Raw genomic sequence first — 24,423 nt, 5'->3', positions numbered from 1 at the left:
TGCTTGGCTTTTACATTGTCAGGCTGAGAACAAACAAGGCTGGAGGTATCTCAGAAAATCAGAATTATTAAAACATGCTTAGTGATAATTCTCCTCAACCTGTTAGTTCGTGTTTCCTCTATACTACGTTTTTGAAATCTGCTTGCAGTCTCTCATACCAAAATATTCTGGAAGTTGGTTTCTATAAAAATAAAATTGATTTTCTTGTCTACAGTTGAGGAAATAATGAGGAAATAAAAATCTTTTAAGAACTAAGGAATAATTCATATCCAATAATATGACATTTCAGTTATATACTAGGCTCTATTATAGTTTTAGAAACAGGAATATAAAAAAGCTTCTGAGAAAACCATTGCTTTTTTAAATGAATAAGATTAAAATCTAATATGCAGCAGAGAAAAAAACAAATGCAGAGAAAAAACAAAGGGGATGTTTAAAAGGGATTTAAGGAACAAAAGAAATCAATATAAATGTAAACTAGGAAAGGGGTTTAATATATCAAAAAGAAAGTAACTTGTTGCTAGTATTCTTTAAATTTTTGGTTAATACAGGAAACCACTATAAAGCTATTAGAGGAGACAAAGTTGAATTTCCTACCCAAATTAAGCAACAGAATGAAATAGGGAACGTAGAATGACAAGCCTACAAAATGCCTCTTTAGTAATATAGTCTAGGAACAGTGTTCACATACACACACACACAAACAAAGTAGGAACAAGTGAGTCAAAAACTTTTACCACATCAGATTTTCAACTCTAGTTATTCCTAACGCATGTAATACTGCAACTGGGCCTCAGACTAGGGCAACCACAGGGAAAGTCAGAGACAAAAGAGATAAATTTCTTTTTTGTTTACTTTCTTAATTTTATCTTCCTTTTTATATTTTCTCAGACCTAAAATTCTAAACAATTTTCTTCGATCTAAGTTTTGTCCTTTAATTACATTTGACTGAAATGTCTTTTCACTGATAATGCATTCATTTCATAATATATAGTAACAAAATATGTGTATTCTGACAAATGCTGATGCCCTCTCAAAGTTGAATACAAGCCCCACCTAAATAAAGCAAAAAGCATAAAGCATAAAAAAGACAACATCATACACATATGTGTATTTATACATGGGTATTAACAGTTGTTACTGATAAACATCTATATGTATTGATAGTTTGTTAGCATAAACATTAACAAACTGATCCTCATTTAAATCAAGTTATGACTTGAAACACATGACATTTGTAAATGGTTAAAATAATTTTTTATATTCTGATATGTAAACTACATCAAAGACCTATTCTTACTTTCCTCCCATCATTTCAAAGAGACTAGAAAAAGTGACTATTTGATAAACTAAGATAACTGAAACATTTTACCTTTAATGTTACTATGACAGCTTCTGGATATGCCAAGCCGACCATGTGATAGGACTTTCTGTACATTCTGAAAAAGAAAAATAAGTGTGTGTATAAAAAGCATTTACTCAAAGTTTTAACTGTTTATTAAAAACAAAGAAATAATTACCTTTGACTTGTTGACCTGGTATCATTAGATACAGATTCTCTTTCTGGCAACAGTGATAATTACTGCCATCATTTATTACATGTTTACAATGAAAATAGTATTTTGTTTACTCACAATCACATATAAAGTCAATATGGTTTTAATGTCTATGTAAAGAGATCTTTTCCTAAACTTCAGCTTATTAAAAAAAAAAGACTGTCATTTGCATGTGCAGCAACAATACTTTTTTAGCAGACCATCACATTCAAGACAGCAGAGCAGCCTTGTTTTCTGTCCTGTGTTATGAAATTTTCAGTCTGGAAGCTGAATGTCACTGAAATAGTCCTTTATAGGTTTTCTTTCTTTTCTCACAAAATGAAAATTATAGAAGAGAATATGTAACATCACCAGAATTTACACACCTTACTTTTTTTGTTTTAGTTAAGAATATTGGGAGAAACCATATTGAAAAAAATTGCTTAAGTTTGTTCAAACTGTCTTTTAATATTATTTAATAAAGATTATCAAGAAAGGATATTTTTATTTTTATAATAACAACAATAAAAATATTTTTATTAATCAGTAATTTGTTGGTTCCATTTTCCAAGGGAAAATCAAGATGACTTAAATAAATATAAGAAACTCTTCCACTGATTTGTGCAAAAATAGAATCAACATGATACCCTAATGTGTAGAAATAGCAATAGGTTTCTAACCAGGATTGAAAGAAACATGGTTCCTCCACAAAGTCCTGTGAAAACCAAGGAATAATCATGTCCCTTAATTTTTACATTGTTAGCTCACAAGCAAGTTTCATTCCTAGATTACACTGTAGTAAACTTCTCCTCACAATATGCCTGAACAAAGCCATAATTTAATGACTATATCATTATATTGGGGGTCAATATGAGAAATATAAGAAAATATTCTGCATCTTTTATAGAATCACTAAGGGAAATACTAACCCTTTTGACTCAATATATCTTATATTAAAAATCCATTAGACATTACTCAGTTCCTATGTAAATGCTATCTTTTTTTAAGATAATAAAAGCCAAATAATTTTTCATGTTTTCCTTTTTAATCTTCACTTCTCAGATGCTCAGAATTAAAGTATTGTATTTACTTACATAGAGATTAGGCTTTCTTGATAAAGTATCTTCCCATTTTATTACAGAGACCTTGTTACTTTATTTCCATGTTCCATTTTAAAATTCACATTCAAAAAACTAAGACCATGGCATCTGGTTTCACCACATCATGGCAAATAGGTGGGGAAACAATGGAAACGGTGACAGACTTTATTTTCTTGGGCTCCAAAATCACTGCAAATGGCAACTGCAGCCATGAAATTAAAAAACACTTGCTCCTTGAAAGAAAAGCTATAACAAACCTAGAAAGCATATTAAAAAGGAGAGACATTACTTTGCCAACAAAGGTCCCTACAGACAAAGATATGGTTTATCCAGTAGTTATGTACAGATCTGAGAGTTGGATCATAAAGAAGGCACCAAAGAACTGAATCTTTTGAACTGTGGTGTTGGAGAAGACTCGAGAGTCCCTTGGACAGCAAGGAGATCAAACCAGTCCATCCTAAAGGAAATCAGTCCTGAATATTCATTGGAAGGACTGAGGCTGAAACGGAAGTTCCAATACTTTGGCCACAAGACGCAAAGAGCCAAGTCCTTGGAAAAGACCCTGAGGCTGGGAAAGATTGAAGGCAGGAGGAGAAGGGGATGACAGAGGACGAGATGGTTGGTTGGCATCACTGACTCAATGGACATGAGTTTGAGCAAGCTCTGGGAGAGGGTGAAGAATAGGGAAGCCTGCTGTGCTATAGTCCATGAGGGCACAAAGAATCGGACACTGCTGAGCTACTGAACACAATTTAATTTTTGTCTTGAAAGTGAAAGTGAAGTCACTCAGTCATGTCTGACTCTTTGCAACCCCATGGACTGTAGTCTACCAAGCTCCTCTGTCCATGGGATTTTCCAGGTTTTTCCAGAATACTGGAGTGGGTTGCCATTTCCTTCTCCAGAGGATCTTCCCTACCCAGGGATTGAACCCAAGTCTCCCACATTGTAGGCAGACGCTTTACTGTCTGAGCCACCAGGAAGTATTAAATGACCTTAAATAATTTTTAGATGTGGCAAACAGTTATAATAAAAAATTATCCTTATCCTCTATCTCAGTTGGAAGATTTCAGAGCAGCCTATCAGAAAAATACTAACATTACTTGCTCCACTAAGATAGGTATATATATTTTAATCTTGCAGAACAAGGAAACAATTTAATCACAATATAAAAGGTCCAGGCATTTTTTAAAATAAAAAATAAAAAAATAAAAATGAAAGGTCCAGGCAAGGAGGAACTTAAGAGTTTTTTGATGAAAATGAAAGAGAGTGGAAAAGCTGGCTTAAAACTCAGTATTCGAAAAACTAAGATCATGGCATCCAGCCCCACCACTTCATGGCAAATAGATGGGGAAACAATGGAAATAGTGAGACTATTTTCTTGGGCTCCAAAATCAGTGCAGATGGTAACTGCAACCATGAAATTAAAAGACACTTGCTCCTTGGAAGAAAGCTCTGACCAACCTAGACAGCATATTAAAAAGCAAAGACATTACTTTGCCAACAAATGTCCGTCTAGTCAAAGCTATGCTTTTTCCATTAGCCATGTATGTATGTGACAGTTGGACCATAAAGAAAGCTGAGTGCCAAAGAATTGATGCTTTTTTTACTGTGGTCCTGGAGAAGACTCTGAAGAGTCCTTTGGACTACAAAGAGATCAAACCAATCCCTCCTAAAAGAAATCAGTTCTAAATATTCATTGGAAAGACTGATGCTGAAGCTGAAACTCCAATATTCAGCCACCTGATGCAAAGAACTGACCCATTGGAAAAGAACCCTGATACTGGGAAAGATTGAAGGCAGGAGGAGAAAGGGCCAACAGAGGATGAGATGGTTGGATGGCATCACCGACTCGATGGACATGAGTTTGAGCAAGCTCCAGCTGTTGGTGATGGACAGGGAAGCCTGGTGTGCTGCAGTCTATGGGGTGGCAAAGAGTCAGACACAACGGAGCTACTGAACTGAACTGAAATGATATTTAGTTTAGGTTTTTTTTTTTTTTTAAAGAAACAAATAGTTTTTTCTATCTATGTTTTTAATCATTACTAAAAAATGGAGGTACGGGGTAATGAAGTTGGATGGGCAAGGAGATAAGTGGTCAGGAATAAGAAACTTTAAAAATTAAGTAACTTTACATCTGTGTAACTTCATGGCACAAAAGGCAGTATTATGTAGCAAAGAGAACACACAATTTGGAACTTGGATCACAGGGTAACCAATCCCTAGCTGTGTGACCTCTAGAAAGCTAATGTCAGTTATCTGTAAAATAAGGATAATCATACACTTTTTATGAAGATAAATGATATAAACGCCTAGTGTAACATTATTATAAGTACTCAATATAAGAAAGCTGTTATTATTTTTTAAATGCTTGTTTGTTTATTTTTGGCTGTTCTGGGTCTTCGTTGCTGTGTTCAGGCTTTCTCTAGTTGCAGTGACCAGGAACTACTCTTTAGCAGCTCCCGGTCCCTGCAACTGGAGAAGTTAGTGTGCCGGCTTCTTATTGTGGTGGCTTCTCTTGTTGGGGGGAATTGACTCTAGGGTGCCTGGGCTCAGTAATTCTGGCCCATGGCCTTAGTTGCCTGAAGGCATGTGGGATCTTTCCAGAGCAGGGATCACACCAGTGTCTTTTGCATTGGCAGAAGGATTCTCAAACACTGGAGTACCAGGGAAGTCCCAGAAAGTCATTATTCTTAATATTAACATTACTGTTCTCATTACTCTGCAGCCAATACCATTGGCTCCAATTCTGACATTCTTCAAGGTTCTTTGGATTCGGTGAGAATTCTCATGTTTCTTAGACTTGGAGCAGGTTTGAGAAATGAATATCCCTGTATATTCTTATTATATATAAAGAAAGAAAAGGAAGAAGATTACTCTTCTAAGGAGAAGGAGAAACCACTTCATTATCATTTTCTAACTCTATACTTGGGAATAGGATATTAGGGTGAAAACTTTGAAAATTAGTGTGGAAAAGTAGGATAACTCATTCTGGAGAATGAATGTGGGAGAAACCTTAATGCAGTGGTCTCACATATGAGTAAATAGTCATTATATTACAAGTTGCTGAAAACGAACAATGGATTTCCTGTTCTCCTGTAAGTGGTAAAAGTTCAACTGGAAATAGGGAAGATTATTTTTGGAAGGTTTTTTATTACAGTTGCAGAATATAATTCAAAAACTTAAAAAAAAAAAAAAAAAAAAAACTATCATATGCCGGACATTGTGGTGGACAAGAGACTACTCAGTGGAGAATGAGAAACCTATGTGTTGTTTTCACAGGGTTTATTTAGTGGTGAAGAAGGACAATAAATAAGAAATAATACATGAGTAAAAAGAGCACTAAATGCTATGAGGTAAACCACTGGTTGGGATAGAGAAAGTGATGAACAGTATACAGAGTAACCAGGAAAGGCCTCTGGAAAGATAGAAATGGCTAGTCAGAGTGAAGTTTGGGGAAAATCATTTCTGATAGAGGAAAGAGCAGAATTACTGGTCCCAAGGGAAGAAAGCTCAGTTCAGTCAATCAGTCATGTCTGACTTTTTGTGACCCCATGGACTGTAGCACGCCAGGCTTCCCTGTCCATCACCAACTCCTGAAGCTTGCTCAAACTCATATCAAGTCGGTGATGCCATCAAACCATCTCATCTTCTGTTGTCCCCTTCTCCTCCTGCCTTCAATCTTTCCCAGCATCAGGGTCTTTTCCAGTGAGTCACTTCTTTGCATCAGGTGGCCAAAGTATTGGATATTCATGGAGTTGAAATCACACTAGTATAGATATTCAGTAAAGGGTGATAGTAGCATTAGATGAGTCTAGAAAGTAAGGGGGCCTAGTCATGCAAGCCGTGATACAGAAGTTGCCTTTAATACCAGGTGAAATGGTACATCCAGTGAAATGGTAAAGGCAATCAGATAATTTTAAGCTTAAGAATGACAGAACTGAATTTACATTTTAAAAATCACTGTAGAAAGTGACTTGCTTAGAGAGAGCAAGTGAGGAAGAGGGGAGCCTAGTTGACAGTTATTGTCACTTTTCTGATGGCAGGTGGCAAAGGCTTAGATTGGGGTTTCTGGAGAGGAGATGAGAAAGTGAGTAGGTTTGGGATACACTGGTGTAAGCAAATTGCTTGGACTTGCTGAGGGGCTGATTCTTGGAAGGGGCTACTTGAGAAAAGACTCAAGAAGCCTTTCTAACTTTCATGATTGAAGATGATTATTTTTGAAAATTCCAGATAAACTTATCCTTTTGTTTACATATTTACTCATGGAAATTCAAAAGTAATAGAAAATATTTCATTTCCTTGTGTTTTAGTACTTTGATTTCTTTAAGACAACTTACGAATTTAGTTACCTTAAGTACGTTTTGATATTTCTGTGCAGCAAATGAAAAAAAAAAAAGTGAAAGTTTAACATATCAATATATTTCACAGAATTTGTTTTGATTTTCTATTTAATGAGAACGGAAATTTAGTTGGTTTACTTTTACAATTTTAATTTATTTTTCAGTTTCCCAAATTCTATATTTTCTTAAACAAAAAGGCAAAATATACATTTCTTCATTGAAGCAAACATACACTCTTTTATCTCTGATTCTTTCACTGATTTTCTGAACTACTATTTAGATGTTTTCAAACTGATACTAAGAAAAATCAACTGTCACACACTTACCTAACTTGTTTTAAAAAATAGGAATATTATTATAAAAATTATTTCTCTCCAGCCCTACTTGTCTGTTTCAGATTTCAGGTCCCATTTGGCAGAGTTGGGAGCAGTTTATGCACTAGGTGTTGGAGGTATCATCTCACCTAACTAATCAAGCTCATTATGCTTATTATGAAGGTTCTTTTATCAAAGGCAATTGAATATGGCTAAAAAATACACAAAGTAATTTGAATAATAATAATTTGGGTAATAAAGGCATAAACCAAGATCATAGATGCTTTGTTTCTTATGGTTATAATATATCTTTAAATCACATCAAATACTTCTTACAATGCTTGTCATTTAGATTTTTAGAAACCCAAGAGGGCTTCTCATTGTTCCTTTAGGAAGAAGATGAAAGTTTAAGAAGTTTATTAGAAGTAATAACTAGAGATGTCTGAAGATAAAAAATAATGTGGTCTCCTTTAATTTTAAATACATTGATAAAAAATTTTTCTTCCTTAATTTTGCTTTGATAACCTTTGTTATTTATAACTTAATGTAGCATAATTGTTTTTAAGTCTAAGTAAGTATAAGTAACTTTTAAGAACTATTTCTCAACATTGTCAGATATAAGATGTTTATTTCAAGTCTTTTTATAGTTTTAGTTCTGAAGCATCTTATTTCCAGACAGAAAAATAAGCCATGTTATTAAGGGCTAAATAATATAAAATCCTGTCATATTAACATGTATTTCACATTAGAAACTCTAGTGATTTGACTTGCTGCTTCTAAAGGCCAGCAAGTAACAGAAGTCCTTCAGTGACAGAAAAGTTAAAAAGCTCTTCAAGGAGATTGGACATGAGAGAGCTTTACTCCAAGGTCGTAAGAGGATGGCCTTTTCACTTAAGTGTGGAGAAAAGGCCTGCATGATTTTGTTATGTAGTATAGAACTTATTTTATCAGGCACTACATTTTACTTGGGTAATGTTAGGTTTATAGCATATGAATGTATTATAATTATTTTTAAACAGTTACTCATAAAGATTCATTTGAGAATGGCCATTCAAAAGTCTATACTTTATTTCTTTATATTAATTTAAAATAAATAAAAATAAATCCATGACAAGATATTTTTTGTTATAGGGTAAATTCCCTCATAAAGTCCTAAATCCACTTATTCCAGGTATACTTATGATTACAGTTTTCCTCAATAAGTAAACTATAGGACTCTCATAATATTGATATATTAAGTATATTTTCTGCCTTTTAAATTTTGTCTTAATATACCAGCAAGTTCACTTACCTTTCCACAAAAATTCCAGCTTGAACAACATGCACAATGCTCCGAAATCTTGGTTTTTCCTCAGATCTCTTTTTCATCATCCCCATTTTCCGTGTAAAGGTAGAAGCCAACCAGTCCCGGACTTCTGATGGGACAGAATCTGACTGAATGTCACTGAGCTCATCATCAGTATCCAGCAGTCTCCTACAAAAAATTTATAGTGATTAAACCCATTTATGATAAAAACTCTCCAGAAAGCAGGCATAGAAGGAACATACCTAAACACAATAAAAGCCATAAATGACAAATCCACAACAAACATTATCCTTAATAGTGAAAAATTAAAAGCATTTTCTCTAAAATCAGGAACAAGACAAGGGTGCCCACCCTCACCACTACTATTCAACATAGTTTTGGAAGTCCTAGCCACAGCAATCAGAAGAAAAAGAAATAAGAGGAATCCAGATTGGAAAAGGAGAAGTAAAATTCTCACTGTTTGCAAATGACATGATCCTCTACATAGAAAACCCTAAAGATACCACCAGAAAATTACTAGAGCTAATCAATGAATATAGTAAAGTTGAAGGATATAAAATTAATACACAGAAATCCCTTGCATTCCTATACACTAATGATGAAAAACAGAAAGAGAAATTGAGGAAACAATCCCATTCACCATTGCAATGAAAATAATAAAATACTTAGGAATAAATTTACCTTAAAAAAAGACCTATATATGGAAAACTTTAAAACACTGATGAAATAAATCAAAGATGACACAAACAGATGAAGAAATATACCATGTTCATGGATTGGAAGACTCAATATTATGAAAATGAGTATACTACCCAAAGCAATCTATAGATTCAATGCAATCCCCATCAAGCTACCAATGGTATTTTTCACAGAACTAGAACAAATAATTTCACAATTTGTATGGAAACACAAGAAACCTCAAATAGCCAAAGCAATCTTGAGAAAGAAGAATGGAACTGGAGGAATCAACCTTCCTGACTTCAGACTATACTATAAAGCTACAGTCATCAAGACAGTATGGTACTGGCACAAAGACAGACATAGATCAATGAAACAAAATAGAAAGTCCAGAGATAAATCCATGCACCTATGTACACCTTATCTTTGACAAAAGAGGCAAAAATATACAATGAAGAAAAGACAATCTCTGTAACAATTGGATTTGGGAAAATTGGACAACCACATGTAAAAGAATAAACTAGAACATTTTCTAACACCATACACAAAAATAAACTCAAAATGGATTAAAGATCTAAATGTAACACCAGGAACTATAACACTCTTAGAGGAAAACATAGGCAGAACACTCTCTGACGTAAATCACAGAAACATCCTCTATGACCCACCTCCCAAAGTAATGGAAATAAAAACAAAAATAAACAAATGGGACCTAATTAAACTTAAAAGCTTTTGCACAATGAAAGAAAATATAAGCAAAGTGAAAAGGCAGCCTTCAGAGTGGAAGAAAATAATAGCAAATGAAACAACTGACAAAGAATTAAATTCCAAAATATACAAGCAGCTCATGCACCTCAATACCAGAAAAAAGAACAACCCAATCTAAAAGTGGACCAAAGAACAAAACAGACATTTCTCCAAGAAGACATACAGATGGCTAATAAACACATGAAAAGGTGCTCAACATTACTCATTATTAGAGAAACACAAATCAAAGCCACAATGAGATATCATCTCACTCAGGACAGAATGACTGCCCTCAAAAAGTCTTCAAACAGTAAATGTTGGAGAGGGTGTGGAGAAAAGGGAACCCTCTGACACTGTTGGTGGGAATGCAAACAGTACACAGCCACTATGGAGAACAGTGTGGAGATTCCTTAAAAAACTGGAAATAGAGCTGCCATATGACCCAGCAATCCCACTGCTGGGCATACACACCGAGGAAACCAGATCTGAAAGAGACACGTGTACCCCAATGTTCATTGCAGCAATGTTTACAATAGCTAGGACTTAGAAGCAACCTAGATGTCCATCAGCGGATGAATGGATAAGGAAGTAGTGGTACATTTACACAATGGAATATTACTTAGCTATAAAAAGGAATGCATTTGAGTCAGTTCTAATGAGGTGGATGAAACTGAAGACTATTACACAAAGTGAAGTAAGTGGGAAAGAGAAACACAAATACAGTATATTAACATATATATATGGAATTTAGAAAGGCAGTAACAATGACCCTATATGCAAGGCAACAAAAGAGAGATAGATGTAAAGAACAGAATTTTAGACTCTGTGGGAGAAGGTGAGGGTGGGATGATTTGACAGGATAGCATTGAAACATGTATATTACCATATGTAAAACAGATATCCAATGCAAGTTTGATGCATGAAACAGGGCACTCAAAGCCGATACTCTGGGAAAACCCAGAAGGATGGGTTGGGGAGGGAGGTGGGAGGGGGGTTTAGAGTGGGGAGACACATGTGTACCTGTGGCTGATTCATGTCGCTGTATGTCAAAAACGATCACAACATTGTAAAGTAATTATCCTCCAATTAAAATTAATTAACTTAAAAATTTTATAGTGGTTAAACTTTAGGAAAAAGTGAAGAAAAACTAATAACAAAGCAAGCAGAGAAATAGGATTTGAATTATAGCAAGTCACTCTCTGATCATCTTTTAATATGAGCTATATCAAAAATTCGCTAGGTTAATATTTGGAAAGCTCTGAGTTTCTCAAATCGGTCATCTTTTGAGGGCAAAGACTAATGAACTTGAACAGTTGAGAAGCTTCCCAAACATTTAAGTACAGTGACATCAGTCTGGAGATACTGATTATTAATATCATCAATATATTATTCCAATAATGAATAAAACTAAGATAAAATAGGGAAGGGGCTTCCCTGGTGACTCAGCAGCAAAGAATTTGCCTGCGAATGCAGAAGATGTGGGTTTGATCCCTGATTCCCGGAAGATCGCCTGGAGAAGGAAATGGAACCCATTCCAGTACTCTTGCCTGGGAAATCTCATGGACAGAGGAGCCTGGTGGGCTACAATCCATGGGGTCACAGAGTCTGACAGTACTTAGTGACTAAACAACAAAATAAGATAGGGAAGAGAGTTCATATGCAGATGTCTATTAAAGGATATATTGGATGGAAAGAAAAAGGGGAATTGAAGTTATAAAAATTGTCTTCTATTTAATAAGTTTGTGTATACTGAGCACAGAAAGTACATACTACTTGTATAGTCCTTGGAGTTTACAGAAGTCATTCACATGTGTTATTTTATTTGATGTATATCCTTAAATTTTAGGAAAATAATAACTTACTCTATAGATATCCATTCTGTTATCAACAGCACAGATGAGAAGGTGAAAAAAAGAAAGATGAAAACAAATGGAAAAGCTCATTTTGGGTGACCCAGCCAGTGTCAAGTGGAAAAGTTAGAGCAAATGCTATCTGTCCTGAGGGTGCAGATCTGATGGGCTTAGAACTGCTGGCTGAGAAAATCAGCTGTGCGAGGAGGAAGTAACCAGGAGCTCAAAGTACTGCCCTGCCGCTCTCCAGTATAAGCCCCAGACAGACAACGTTGACGGCACTGGCCAGTAATAATAAGTGCATTAAGGCTGGGCAGCTCCAGTGATCCAGAACTTCCTAAGGGTCTGAATTGGCAAAATAGTGTGAAAGGCTTCACACAAATACACAGAGACTTTACAGAGCAATTGAACTTTGCCTCCAGGAAGAACACAGGCTAGCTCTGTCTGTGCTTGACTGTTGTTTCTTTGTGGGTGCACCAATTTAAGAACTCAGAGCTATTTTTGGCACACTTTAGCTTTGACCTTTGGGTTCCATTCGCTTTGGTAGATTTCTTGTTTTACAGATTGAGGCCTAAGGATTACGAGCCGATGTAGGGAAGGTAGCCAGAGCTGACAGCGTGTGCTTAAGCCTCCAGAACAGGCCACATATCATCTCTAGAGAGCAGGGATCAAGGAAAGGGCACAAAGGCAGGAAGTTCATCGAAAGCACCCGAAACTACCAAAAAGAGGCTCAAAAGATAATATGACTTCCTCTATGTTCCACTGCATTTTATATATGTTTGGATGGCAGTCCTTTGCCAATATTTATTTTTCAAAGTATTAAACAAGTATGAATACATTTATGAAATACCTTATGAAAAAATACACACAACTTAAGTGCAGGAAGTACAAAATTACATGTACACACATGAAGATAAAAAAGACATAGTTAGAAGTTAATATTAATACTTACTCTAAATCATATTTAATTCTCATTTGGCTCTTACATTTGGATGATTTTGATTTATACCTAACACATGGACATTGTAATTCAAAGCAAATTGTTTTTTACCTCCTTTTGCTCATTTAAAATTAGATTCCTCAGTTAATCGCAGCAAGACATTCCACTACATAGTTTGAAAATTTCAGGGCTTATGCCATTTCTATTATTATTGATGCCATTTCTAATATTCCTTACGCAATGATCAAATAAAGCCAAAGAACAGGACAGGTGGAATGGGAATCATTGTGTGTAATCCTATGATGTCACTGCGCTCCAAGAATTCTACTGCTGCCTTGATTTTCAACTACACTGAGTAGAATGACAGACACATGGTAATGGTTGTCAATTGGTCCTTTGCGAATCTGATGTGGAGGACTTTAGGACTATATGTCCTAAAATCATAAATTATCCATGACAGTTCATCAAACATGATCAAATCAGCATATGAGAGTTCATATATAGATGTGGTACCCAGGAGTCTAGCAATTCTTAGTCATCATGCATGATGTCATTTATTGAGAGGGAAGAACATATAACTTCAGGGGGAAAAAAGAGTGATATAGATTAATTAATGAATATAAAAATAGAGGAACAGAATGCATAAGGAGAAAAGCATGAAATATTCTAATGTACAAAAAAGCATCTCAAAAAAGCAAGAAACAACTCTGTGACAGTTAATTTTTTATGTTCACACACCTAGCTTACGATGCTGTGTTGTTTGGTCAAACACCAGTCTAGATCTTGTAGTGAAGGTATATTTTAGATGTGGTTTACATTGAAATCAGTAGACTTTGAGTAAAGCAGACTGCCCTCCATAATGTGAGTGAACCTGATCTAATCAAAGGCCTTAAACAATAAGAAGGAATCTTGCCTCCAAACTACTGTCACACTCAACATTTACGTCTGTCAGAATTTCCAGCCAGTGTCTGCCTCCTTTAAAGTATAAGTCAGACCATGTGTGTGCGTGCTTAGTCCTGTTCTTCTCTTTGTGACCCTATGGACCATAGCCATGCTCCTTTGTCCATGGAATTCTCCAGGCAAGAATACTGGAATGGGTTGCCATTTCCTCCTCCAGGGGATCTTCCCAACCCAGGGATCAAACCCACATCTCCTGAGTCTCCAGAATTAAAAGGCAGATTCTTTACCACTGAACCACCTGGGAAACCCAAGTCAGACCATGCCAATGCTTAATTCATACAGCCCTATGAAGTGCACCATAAGCTACATCTCTACCTATATCTCTTAACAATTTCTACCTTATTCATTTTGCTTCGATGGTGCTGGCCTCCTTGCTATAATCCTATCTGCCAAGCTTGCTTCTGCTCAGAATCTTTGCACTTGCTGTTTCCCCTGCTTAGAATCTCTTTCTCAAGATGTGTGGATCATTTCCTCCCTGTATTCAGGTAGAAAGTGCTTCCTTGACCACCCTCCCCAACTCAAATAGTAAACACCTTGATTCTCTTTATCCTGTTATAGACTTCTTAGCACTTAGCACTGCTAATGTCATGCCATTGTTTATTAGTTTTTTTTAATTCAAAATGTTTTATCCAGTAGACTATAAAGAAGGTCAGAGAGTTGGTTTGTATCTTATGCACTGTTGTACCGGCATCTACAGCAGTGAATGGCACAGATTCGGGGGATGAACATCCAGAAATATCTACACTAAACTATTACAAGTGATTACCTTTGGGAAGTGGAGTAAGGATAGAGATAGTATAAGAAATTTTAGTCTTTTAAAGAGTCCCATATTCTTTGATTGATAAGCACAAAAGCATCCTGAGGGTAGTTCACTATTAGCCATCATCTCTTTATTACCTTTATGTTAATTTGCTCTTGAACGATCTCTTTACAATTTTTGAAGCAAATTATGGGGAAATATTTATTTGACTTGGAAAAATATTAGACATTTTTCTGGATTAAAGACAAGTATAAGACTGGATACTATAAAAACTCCTAGGGAAAACTCGGGCAGAACACTTTTTGACATAAATCACATCCATATCTTTTGGGATCCATCTCCCAGAGTAGTGGAAATAAGAATAAAAATAAACTAATGGGACCTACTTAAACTTAAAAGCTTTTGCATAGCAAAGGAAACCATAAATGAAATGAAGAGACAACCTACAGAATGGGAGAAGATATTTGTAAATGATGTAACTGACAACGGATTAATCTCCAATATATGCAAACAGCACATACAGCTCAATAACCTAAAGACGACCCAATCAAAAAATGGGTAGACGATCTAAAAAGGCATGTCTACAATGAAGACATACAGATGTCCAAAAAAACACATGAAAAGATGCTCCACATTGCTAATTATTAGAAAAATGCAAATCAAAATTACAACTAGGTATTACTTCACTCTGGTCAGAATGGCCATAATTACAAAGACTAAAAATAAATGCTGAAGAAAGTGTGGAGAAAAGGGAATCCACCTACACTGTTGGTGGGAATGTAAATTGGTGTAGCCACTTAGGATAACAGTATGGAGGTTCCTTAAAAAACTAAAAATAGAACTACAGTATGATCTTTCAATCCCACTTCTGGAAGCCTATCTGGATAAATCCGTAATTTGAAAAGATACTGATACATGCACCCCTATGCTCACTGTAGCACTACTGACAATGGCCAAGACATGGAAGCAATCTAAATGTCCATCAGCAGAGGAAAGGATAAAGAAGATGTGGTACACTTATACAATGTAATACTACTCAACACAAGAAGAATGAAATAATGCCATTTGCAGCAACATGGATGGACCTAGAGATTATCATACTAAGTGAAGTGAGCCAGACAGAGAAAGACAAATATCATATGATATCACTTATATGTGGAATCTTTAAAAATGATACAAATGAATTTATATACAAAACAGAAATAGATCCATAGACATAGGGAAAGAAAAAAAACAAAAAACAACTATCATTACCAAAGGGGGAAAAATAGGCGGGAGATAAATTAGGAGTTTGGAATGAACAGATACATGTTCAAGCTCATGCTCGGCTGCTCAGGTGTGTCAACGTTTTGCAACCCTCTAGAGCCCACCAGGCTCCTCTGTCCATGGCATTTCCCAGGCAAGAATACTGGAGTGGGTTACCATGCCCTCCTCCCGAGGATCTTCCCGACCCAGGGATCAAACCACATCTCCTGCATTGGCAGGCAATTCTTCACCACTGTGCCACCTGGGAAGCCCAGAGCATGGTAATAAATTCCTAATAAAGACACAAATAAGTTGTGAAAGAAAGTGAAAGTGAAGTCGCTCAGTCATGTCCGACTCTTCGCGACCCCATGGACTGTAGCCTACCAGGCTCCTCCGTTCATGGGATTTTCCAGGCGAGTACTGCAGTGGGTTAAGATAATTAATTAAGTTTGGATAGAAGAAAGTTTAAAGGCAGGGGGATGAAACTTAAATGAATTTTAAAAATAAACAGATACACCTAATGGAGCATATTTCTCCTCTCCTCCCTTATTCATTTTTCCTTTCCCTGGCACCTGCCCTGAACACTCTTCTGAGCACAACAGCGAGACCTTCAGATTTCATTTGACCATGCTAGATAGGGCAAGAATGGAAACTCCAGTATAATATCAAATAGTAATCCTGTAATCCTGGGCTGCTAGAGAGTTATCAGAAATAATTTTTCTATACATTTCTCTAAGATGTGAAGATATCTAAATAAGACTATCACACATCAAACATTTTAGAGTAGTTTGCCCTCATTTCATTGTTGACATACATTTGTTCAAGTAGCTTGTTAAAATGAGATTTCAAATACTATAATGAATCTTGCTTCCAAAACATCCAACCACTTGACTGTGCTTTATCCTAGGGCTGGATGGCAGGGTAAGCATAACTGTTTATTCCATGAGTGCTCTTAAAAAACAAAGACTTTGTGTTTAAGAAACTTATAACATGAAAACAAAAATCATTGGTACATTTCCCTTGGGAATTCTTAAAATGCACTACACTGAAAAGAAGGATCAGGAGTATACGTCCAAAATGTTAGCACTGTTGACCTCTGAAAAATGCTTCAACTGGTGTTTGATTCAACTTTTTTTAGTCCATAAAGCAGAAAGTGAGGGGTCCCTAAACATAAGCTGTGGGTCACTGGGGGGCCGGTGAGCTGTGGAAACTGACCCTGCCTCCAATCAGCACTCTACTGATCCTTGGAAGCTATTTATACTCCAAATTTTCTCTTGAAATCTGATGACACAATTCCCCAAGGGCTTATATTTTGAACTAGAGAGTTTGTAGGAAAAGGGAATAAAGAAAGAGGCGGCCACGGAAGGAGAGGTCATGGGATTCTGACTCTTACAATTATATCAGTGAAAACATTTCTGTCCACAGTAGGCTCTTGGAAAATAGTTACACTCATGTACCCAAACAGTTATTTCCAGGCATTCAGTGCCCACGTTTATACCTATTAAGTATCTAAATTCAAGTGCCAAATGCAATTAGGGGAAACTGACTTAAATTTGAAATTTTCTTTTTCCTGCTTTATTATTCTTATAAAGGACACACTTCAACAAAAAACTAACTCATTCTCCTCTTCCTCTAATATTTGCTGGGCCCACAGTAGGAGCACATATCTCTGAATATTTCACCACTAAGTATTTAAAGCTATATATCAAGAGAACAAACAGCTACATTTGTTTTATCCTTCTGCCTTTTAATAAGTTTCATAAGAGTCTGACAAATTGGGTTGGAAACAAGAATTCTCAACTCCTTGTGTAATAGGGCTGCACCCGGCTGCCTGCAGCTCAGGCCCTTGCTGTAAGAACAGGTGGACACTGTGGTCCCGGTACAATTTCCATCAATCCGCCCAAGCTTGAAAGCAGCTGCTACTTGGCCATTCTTTAAGGGTGGAGAGGTGTACACACCCTCAGTACCCTGGGCCTCCTCAGGAGAAAAACCTAAGGAGGAAGCCCATGAAGACTTAGGAGACAGGCTGATAGACATTTGGGTAGAGAACTCTAGGGTCTCAGGGCCAGAATATGGCAGAGGGGCACAGTGGACAGGGCAGGGAATTCCAAGATGTGAGTATCCAGCAGGGAAAAGTCATGAGCTCAGTTTCTCCTTGGCCTTGGAGACCTTCTAACCCCTGGGAAGGGGCAGACCAAAAGATGGCCATCATTAGGCACCCTCATGTGGGGGACAGTGTCCAGGGAAGCAGTTCCACTGGCTAAGGGTGGTACTGGCCTCATATTTGGTGAACACCTTCCAAGGGAGCCCTTCTGGTATAACTAGAAGAATTAGAAGAAGTTGATATTTCTACAGTATGGTTATTCTTTGGAGATAAGTGGTTCTCTCATAAGCAAGTCTATTAGCATTATTTCTTTAGTTAACATATGCCTGTGTTCTGAGGTGCCTGCAGCCTCTCCACATACCCCTTCTCCACCAAAAAACCCCAAGGTAATTGTCTTCACTCTGACTTCAGAACCATCCGAGGATGGATTTGATGATAAAGTCAGCTAACTTTATTGCTTACTTACTATGAACCAGGCAAGGAACCATGCTTTACTTCATTTAATTCTCAAAACACCACCATAAGGAAGATATTTCTATCAGTACCTGCACTTTACTGATGAATAAATTGAGGCACAGACACCCTAAGTGATTTGCTCAAATCATACAACTGGAGGCAGCCACTCCACTTTTTGAGCTCAAGTCTCTCTGATTTCAGGATCTGAGTTTTTAACTGATGAGCTATTCTTTACCTCAAATGTGTCTTTTGTTGACTAAGTGTCCAGACTCCCTTTAAATTCAGACAAAAGTATCAGCAATCATTATTCTCTATCCCATCTCTACACTGAAATTCAGGTTTAAAAACAATTGATCTTAAAAAAAAAAAATCTTAAAGGAGTTTAGTTCACCAGAATTATGATTAGAAGAAGCTTAAATTTGTTTTCCATGACTGGTGTGTTGAATCATTTTCTCAGAGAGAAATATATCCGGATGGTAGAATTTCAGGGTACTTTGAAGCGTAATAAATTGAATGCCAGGATGCAAAGAGGTAATACATTTGAAAAGTCTTGTTGACTTGTTTGGAACCTGTTTCCCAAGTACTAAATACATTTGAATTAATTTTTCCAGGCCACCACCCATATACATTTATTTATTTATTATTTGCCTTGTTTCAAAAGACTTAAAATGGCAGGCTCACAGATTTATTTCAACAGCTTTTTTTTTATTTGCTTGGTTTTGGTTTTTTGGCAATTTTCTTTTTCTGCCTACCTGACGAGGCCTCTGTCCAAGCTAAGGCGCAAGGCTCTGCACCCACCAAAGGAAGCAGAGTTCCAGGAACGGGAGGGTCATCCCCTGGGACAGGAAAGAAGGGCCAGGAAATGTTGGGGCAGGCTCTGAGAAGGGGTTAGGATCTCAGAGAGTTAGGATCAAGATTGTCTTTAGGGAGTCAGTTGGGAGATGGAAATGGAGGCAACGGGTAAAGCAGAAAACTGCCCTGGGCCTCACTGATGACTCTTGGCTTCCTACCAGGAAGTCCTTTTGGCTCAAAATATCTTCAAAAATATTCCTCTAGGCTCAAAGCCTGACATTCCACTAATTACCAATTTTTTTGATTAGTAAGCATCCTCTACAGTTAAGAGAACTGCCTCAGGAGTTGGAATCCTGGCTTCATCACCTACTAGCTGTGTGGTCTTGGAAAAAACAGTCCATCTTTTGAATCTCAGTTTCTTTGTCAATAAAAGAGAGATAATAATAGTGATAAGTAGTGAACTGAAAGTCACTCAGTCATGTCTGACTTTTTGTGACCCCATGACTGTAGCCTGCCACACACCTCTGTCCATGGAATTCTCCAGGCAAGAATATGGAGTGGGTTCCCTTCTCCAGGGCATCTTCCCAACCCCAGGGATCGAATTCAAGTCTGCCTCATTGCAGGCAGATTCTTTACCATCTGATAATAGAGCTGATAGTAACAGTACCTCTAGTGGTGGAGTTGGAGGATGAATCAGTTACAGAAAGCACTTAGAATAGTGTCTGACACAAGGCACTCAGTAACCTCCAGCCATTTATACACCTGCATGAATTAGTCTAAGCAGATCAGTTTATGACGTGCAGTAAAAGGAAGTTATCTTGTGACGGAAGTGTTTCCGACATTAAAGGAAGAAGTTTGTCAAAGTGCACTTGTGGGAACCACAGAAAAATGTATGCATTCTATGGGTTGTAAGGAGGCAGTGGGAGGGATCGCCAAAAATATTTTTTACCTACTTTAAAATTTTAAAGAGTAGAATAGGCAAATTAATAGAGATAGAAAGTAGAATAGAGGTTACCAGGGGCTGAGGGGAGAGGGGGACTGGGAGTTATTGTTTAATGGTGTAGAATTTCTGTTTGGGATCATGAAAAGGTTTTGGAAATGGATAGTGGCAATGGTTGCACAACATTGTAAATGTACTTAATTCTGCTGAATTGTACACTGAAAATGGTACATTTTATCTTACATTTTATGACAATTCTACAATATCTACCTAGTATTGATCTTCCTGTCCCACTTTTCAGAGAATGATATGCTGCCTCTTCTAATCAAGGTAATAAGACAGAGAGGAGGGTATTCCAAGGTTGATTTAAGTAAGTGTCCTTCCATGGTTCTCCAAGTTGCAGGCTGAAGAAAAAATTTGAGGTTGTGGCCCAAAGATGAAGCCTAAGGCCACGGTTTGCCAGATCTGGGAGAGGTGATTACACTATAGACCCAAGGAAAGGCTTCCTCTATGCCCAGGAGCTGTTGCTCGATGCACTACTTACCTCCAATTCAGCACCCTTGCCTACTGCTCCTAGTGCAAGATGAAATTTCCTGGTTGGGGGAGGCATTTTAGCCCCCAGGCTTCATATACAACTTGGGGCAATATTTGGGCCACATTCCTTTGATAAGGCCTCAAAATTCTAGCCATTAGATTTCTAACATTCTCTGTGTCTGCATGTCTATTCAGTTGTGTCCAACTCTTTGTGACCATATGGACTGTAGCTGCCAGGTTCCTCTGTCTGTGGAATTTTCCAGGTAAGAATACTGGAGTGGGTTGCCATTTCCTCCTCCAGGGGATGTTCTTGACTGAGGGATCGAACCCATGTCTTCTGAGTCTCCTGCATTGGCAGGTGGATTTTTTACCTCTGAAGACACATGGGAAGCCCAACAGTCTCTGTATATCTTTCCTGCTGCTGCTGCTGCTAAGTCGCTTCAGTTATGTCTGACTCTGTGCGACCCCATAGATGGCAGCCCACCAGGCTCCTCTGTCCCTGGGATTCTCCAGGCAGTATATTTTTCCTACTGTAGCCTAGTTTGACATTCTCTATAAGTGTGGTCTCTGGACTGGCAGAACCGGCAGCAACTGGGAACTTGTTAAACCTGGAACTTCAAGGGCTCTACTCCAGACTTGTTGACTTAACAAGCCCTCCAGGTGATTCTGATGAATACTTCGAGAACTGCTCTCACCCATTCATGGTGTGCCAATCAGTGGAAGATCGTGGCCAAGGAAGTAAGGTTTAATCTTTTTCTGCAATGTGGATATAGCAGTACTGCTTATTTCATATGCCCATTATTTCACTATGAGAGAAGTGAGTGAACAAAATAGGAAGGAACTAGCAGAAGAATCTCAGTAAAAGTATCTTAATTAATAAATCTTTAAACTCATTTTATGAACAAGAATAATCTGTATGTTACTTAACTGAAAGTAGAAGAGTCAATTTCTCAATTTTTAGGGTCTACTCTCTTAGCAACTCTTAAAACGCACTGCAGTATTATTAACTATAGTCACCATTATGCACAGAGGCGCCAAATTCTCGGGGAGCAGAGAATGGATACTAAGAAGAGCTGGGATATATCTGAAGGACGGGGGTGTGAAGGAAGAGGAGGAATATACTTCTTTCTAAACCTATGAAGCTGAAAGACTAAGGGCAATGACAAGAAGGAGTTAACAATAGCCAAACAGAAAAGCAAAATAATTATCAATGCATATAGTGTCCTTCATAAATAGTTGTTGAGTAAGTGAATAAATGTATAAAAACATAGGCAGAGAGTCTTTGGTCTTAGAGGCTATAGAATATTGAGATACTTACAGTAGTTAGGTGAGGAATAAAATCATTTTCAGTCACGTCTTGCTCCATGTGTGAAAAGATAATCTCACGATTAAAATTTTTCTGTTACCCTGGCCATATATTTAGCCATGTCTTCATTAACTGACTCTCTATGTATGACACAGAATAACCTGGGGAGGAAAAACTCCTGTTCCTGCGTTTAAGTTGCAAAATCTAGGTCCTTGAGAAGGAGGAAAGGCCCAAAGATGATGGAAGAATATGTGATGACTCAGAGCAGAGTTTCCATTCCTATTATCATCCAAAGAAGCCCTACATTAATTAGGAAGACAGAAGAGATCTGGAGAAAGGACAGTTGAGTCCAATCTGAAATTCTCCAAACCAAGTCAAACATTGAGTGGGAAAATAGCACATCCCAATATATTTCTAGGATCCTGAAGCAGAAGGATGCTAGATGCCCTGCCCACTCCCTAACTGCACCTTTTTTTTTTTTTTTTTTTTGCACCTTTTTATTTTAATAACAAAAAACAAGTCTCTGACATTCAGTACCTGGTACTTGCCCAAGAACCACCTGTGCTATTTAACTGTATCATGGGGTCAATATATTTCATGATTTGCCTTGGAAACTCAATCAACCTCTTGCCTTGTTTCATGGGAAAATATATTCTAAATAGTTATCTTAGATATCTTAGATAACACATTTGTATTAGGACTTATTATTAGGATAAGGTGACTATCTACAAGGTTTGAAGATTAAGAACATGGGCTTTGGAGCAAGGAAGATCTTTAAGGCTATAAGGATACTCTCAGTAGCAAGTGACATCCAACCTAACCCAAAGTGGCTTAAATAATTGGATTTATTGTTTTTCTTAACAGGAAAGTTGAAGACAGGGAGACTCCAGTAGGGATTTTTTTAAAAAATCAGTAGTCAACAGTATCATCAAGGACTCGGGTTTTCTCCAACTTTCTGTGCTGCCAACTTTAGTGTTAGGTTTAGCTCTAAGCTTGCAGCCAGATGGTTGTATCATTTTCAAGCATCATACCCAGATACAATACCCAGAAGCAAAGGACTCCTTTTCCATGGGGAGGAAATCTTTTGATGAACCCCACCCTCCCCATTTGTTTCATTGGCCAGAATTATATCACATGTCCATGTCCAAACTTGCTGGTTAGGGAGTTGAGGACTAATTTCTGATTTGGATCACTTAGGATATACCCATCCTAAGCCTGGGGCTAAGATTGGTCTCCCATGAATCACTGGTTTTCCGGAGAAGAGTGAATAATTGAAAAAAGAAAACAGGGTTCTATTACCAAGGAAGAAAAGAATAGATGTTGGTACTCTCCATCTCAGTTTGAACTTGTCTCTGACACATAATACTTATATGATTCTAAGCAGTTTAATTACCTTTTTATGTCTCACATTTTTAACTTAACAGTGAAAATAATATACGTATTACAGAATTTTTGAGACATGGAATCATATATGCAAATTGCATAATGTATTGCCTTGGATATAATTATCTATCAAATAATCTTGTTATTAATATCATCATTAGAAAAGAATAACATTAAAAAGTTTACCTTTTTCAAATTCAGGAAATATTCATTTATATTTTATTGACCCAAAATATCACAACAGTAAGATCGTACTTAATACGTGGAGCTTTTTATGTCAGCCATCTCTCAAAAGATCTGGTCAGATTTTTTTCCCCCCTTTCACTAGTGAGGCTGTTTTTGAAATTTTGCAGAAAGTAACACATCACAGATGGCAAAAAACATGAAAATCAACCAAAAGTTACTGCAACTTTTTCTAAGCCTGGTTTTCACACTCCATCTCCAGGGTGAGAACAGCCCACAAACACAGCACTCCAAACAGCCACCCCTCCCCACAACTCACACCATAAAAATGGAATTCATAAAAACCATAATTTGCTTTTTAATGGTTTACTGAACTCCAGCAATGCCTTAGCACATACCCTTCAAACTGATTTCCTTAAGGACACCTCCAAACGGAAGCAACTCTAAAGAGCACAAGAGTTCAAATTTATAAATGCTCCCCCACTAGGCATCTGATAAACAGTAGGCTCGGTCACCCTCCTGGTGACCGTAGGCATAAGCAGGTCTTTTCAGGGGACATTGGGACCATTAATAAAACCATAGAATTTGAGAACAGAAAGGGACTGCTGACTTCATCTCTGTGTAAGAAAACCACTGACTAGAGAAAAAAAAAAATCTCTTGCCCAAAGGTTTGTCGCAGGAGCAAATGTAGGACGAGTTGCTCAGTATCCCATACAGACTCTGCTCCAGCTCCACCTGCATGTAGTAATAACATTTTAGTTTTCACTCTAGAGAGAGCATTGTTGCTGCTACTGTGGCTATTGCTGTCTAGGAAAGCACTCTCTTCCATTCTCAATTCTAGGCATGTGATTGAAATAAAATCCACCTTTGAACTGCCTCATAAGATGCTTTATCAGTGAACGTGTATAGTCAGTTCCTCTGGATACGATTGTGTGAGGGATAAGCGAATG

At 37.2% G+C, this 24,423-nt stretch overlaps 1 protein-coding gene across 2 annotated transcripts in view; it reads right to left on the bottom strand.

Annotated features, from left to right (window-relative positions):
• PDE1A (phosphodiesterase 1A) overlaps positions 1–24,423 on the bottom strand; it is a 280,045-nt gene that overhangs the window by 77,850 nt on the left and 177,772 nt on the right. For both annotated transcript variants that reach the window (XM_061135146.1, XM_061135147.1), the window contains exons 3-4: positions 8,581–8,763; positions 1,373–1,439 (exon numbers count right to left, since the gene is read on the bottom strand). In XM_061135146.1, the coding sequence (XP_060991129.1) occupies positions 1,373–1,439; positions 8,581–8,763 (250 nt within the window). The remainder of the gene's footprint in view (positions 1–1,372; positions 1,440–8,580; positions 8,764–24,423) is intronic.

The sequence above is a fragment of the Dama dama genome, chromosome 33, assembly GCF_033118175.1.
Source record: "Dama dama isolate Ldn47 chromosome 33, ASM3311817v1, whole genome shotgun sequence".
Lineage (NCBI taxonomy): Eukaryota > Metazoa > Chordata > Mammalia > Artiodactyla > Cervidae > Dama > Dama dama.
The sequence above is the reverse complement of the archived record's forward strand: the minus strand, read 5'-3'. Positions and strand labels throughout refer to the sequence as shown.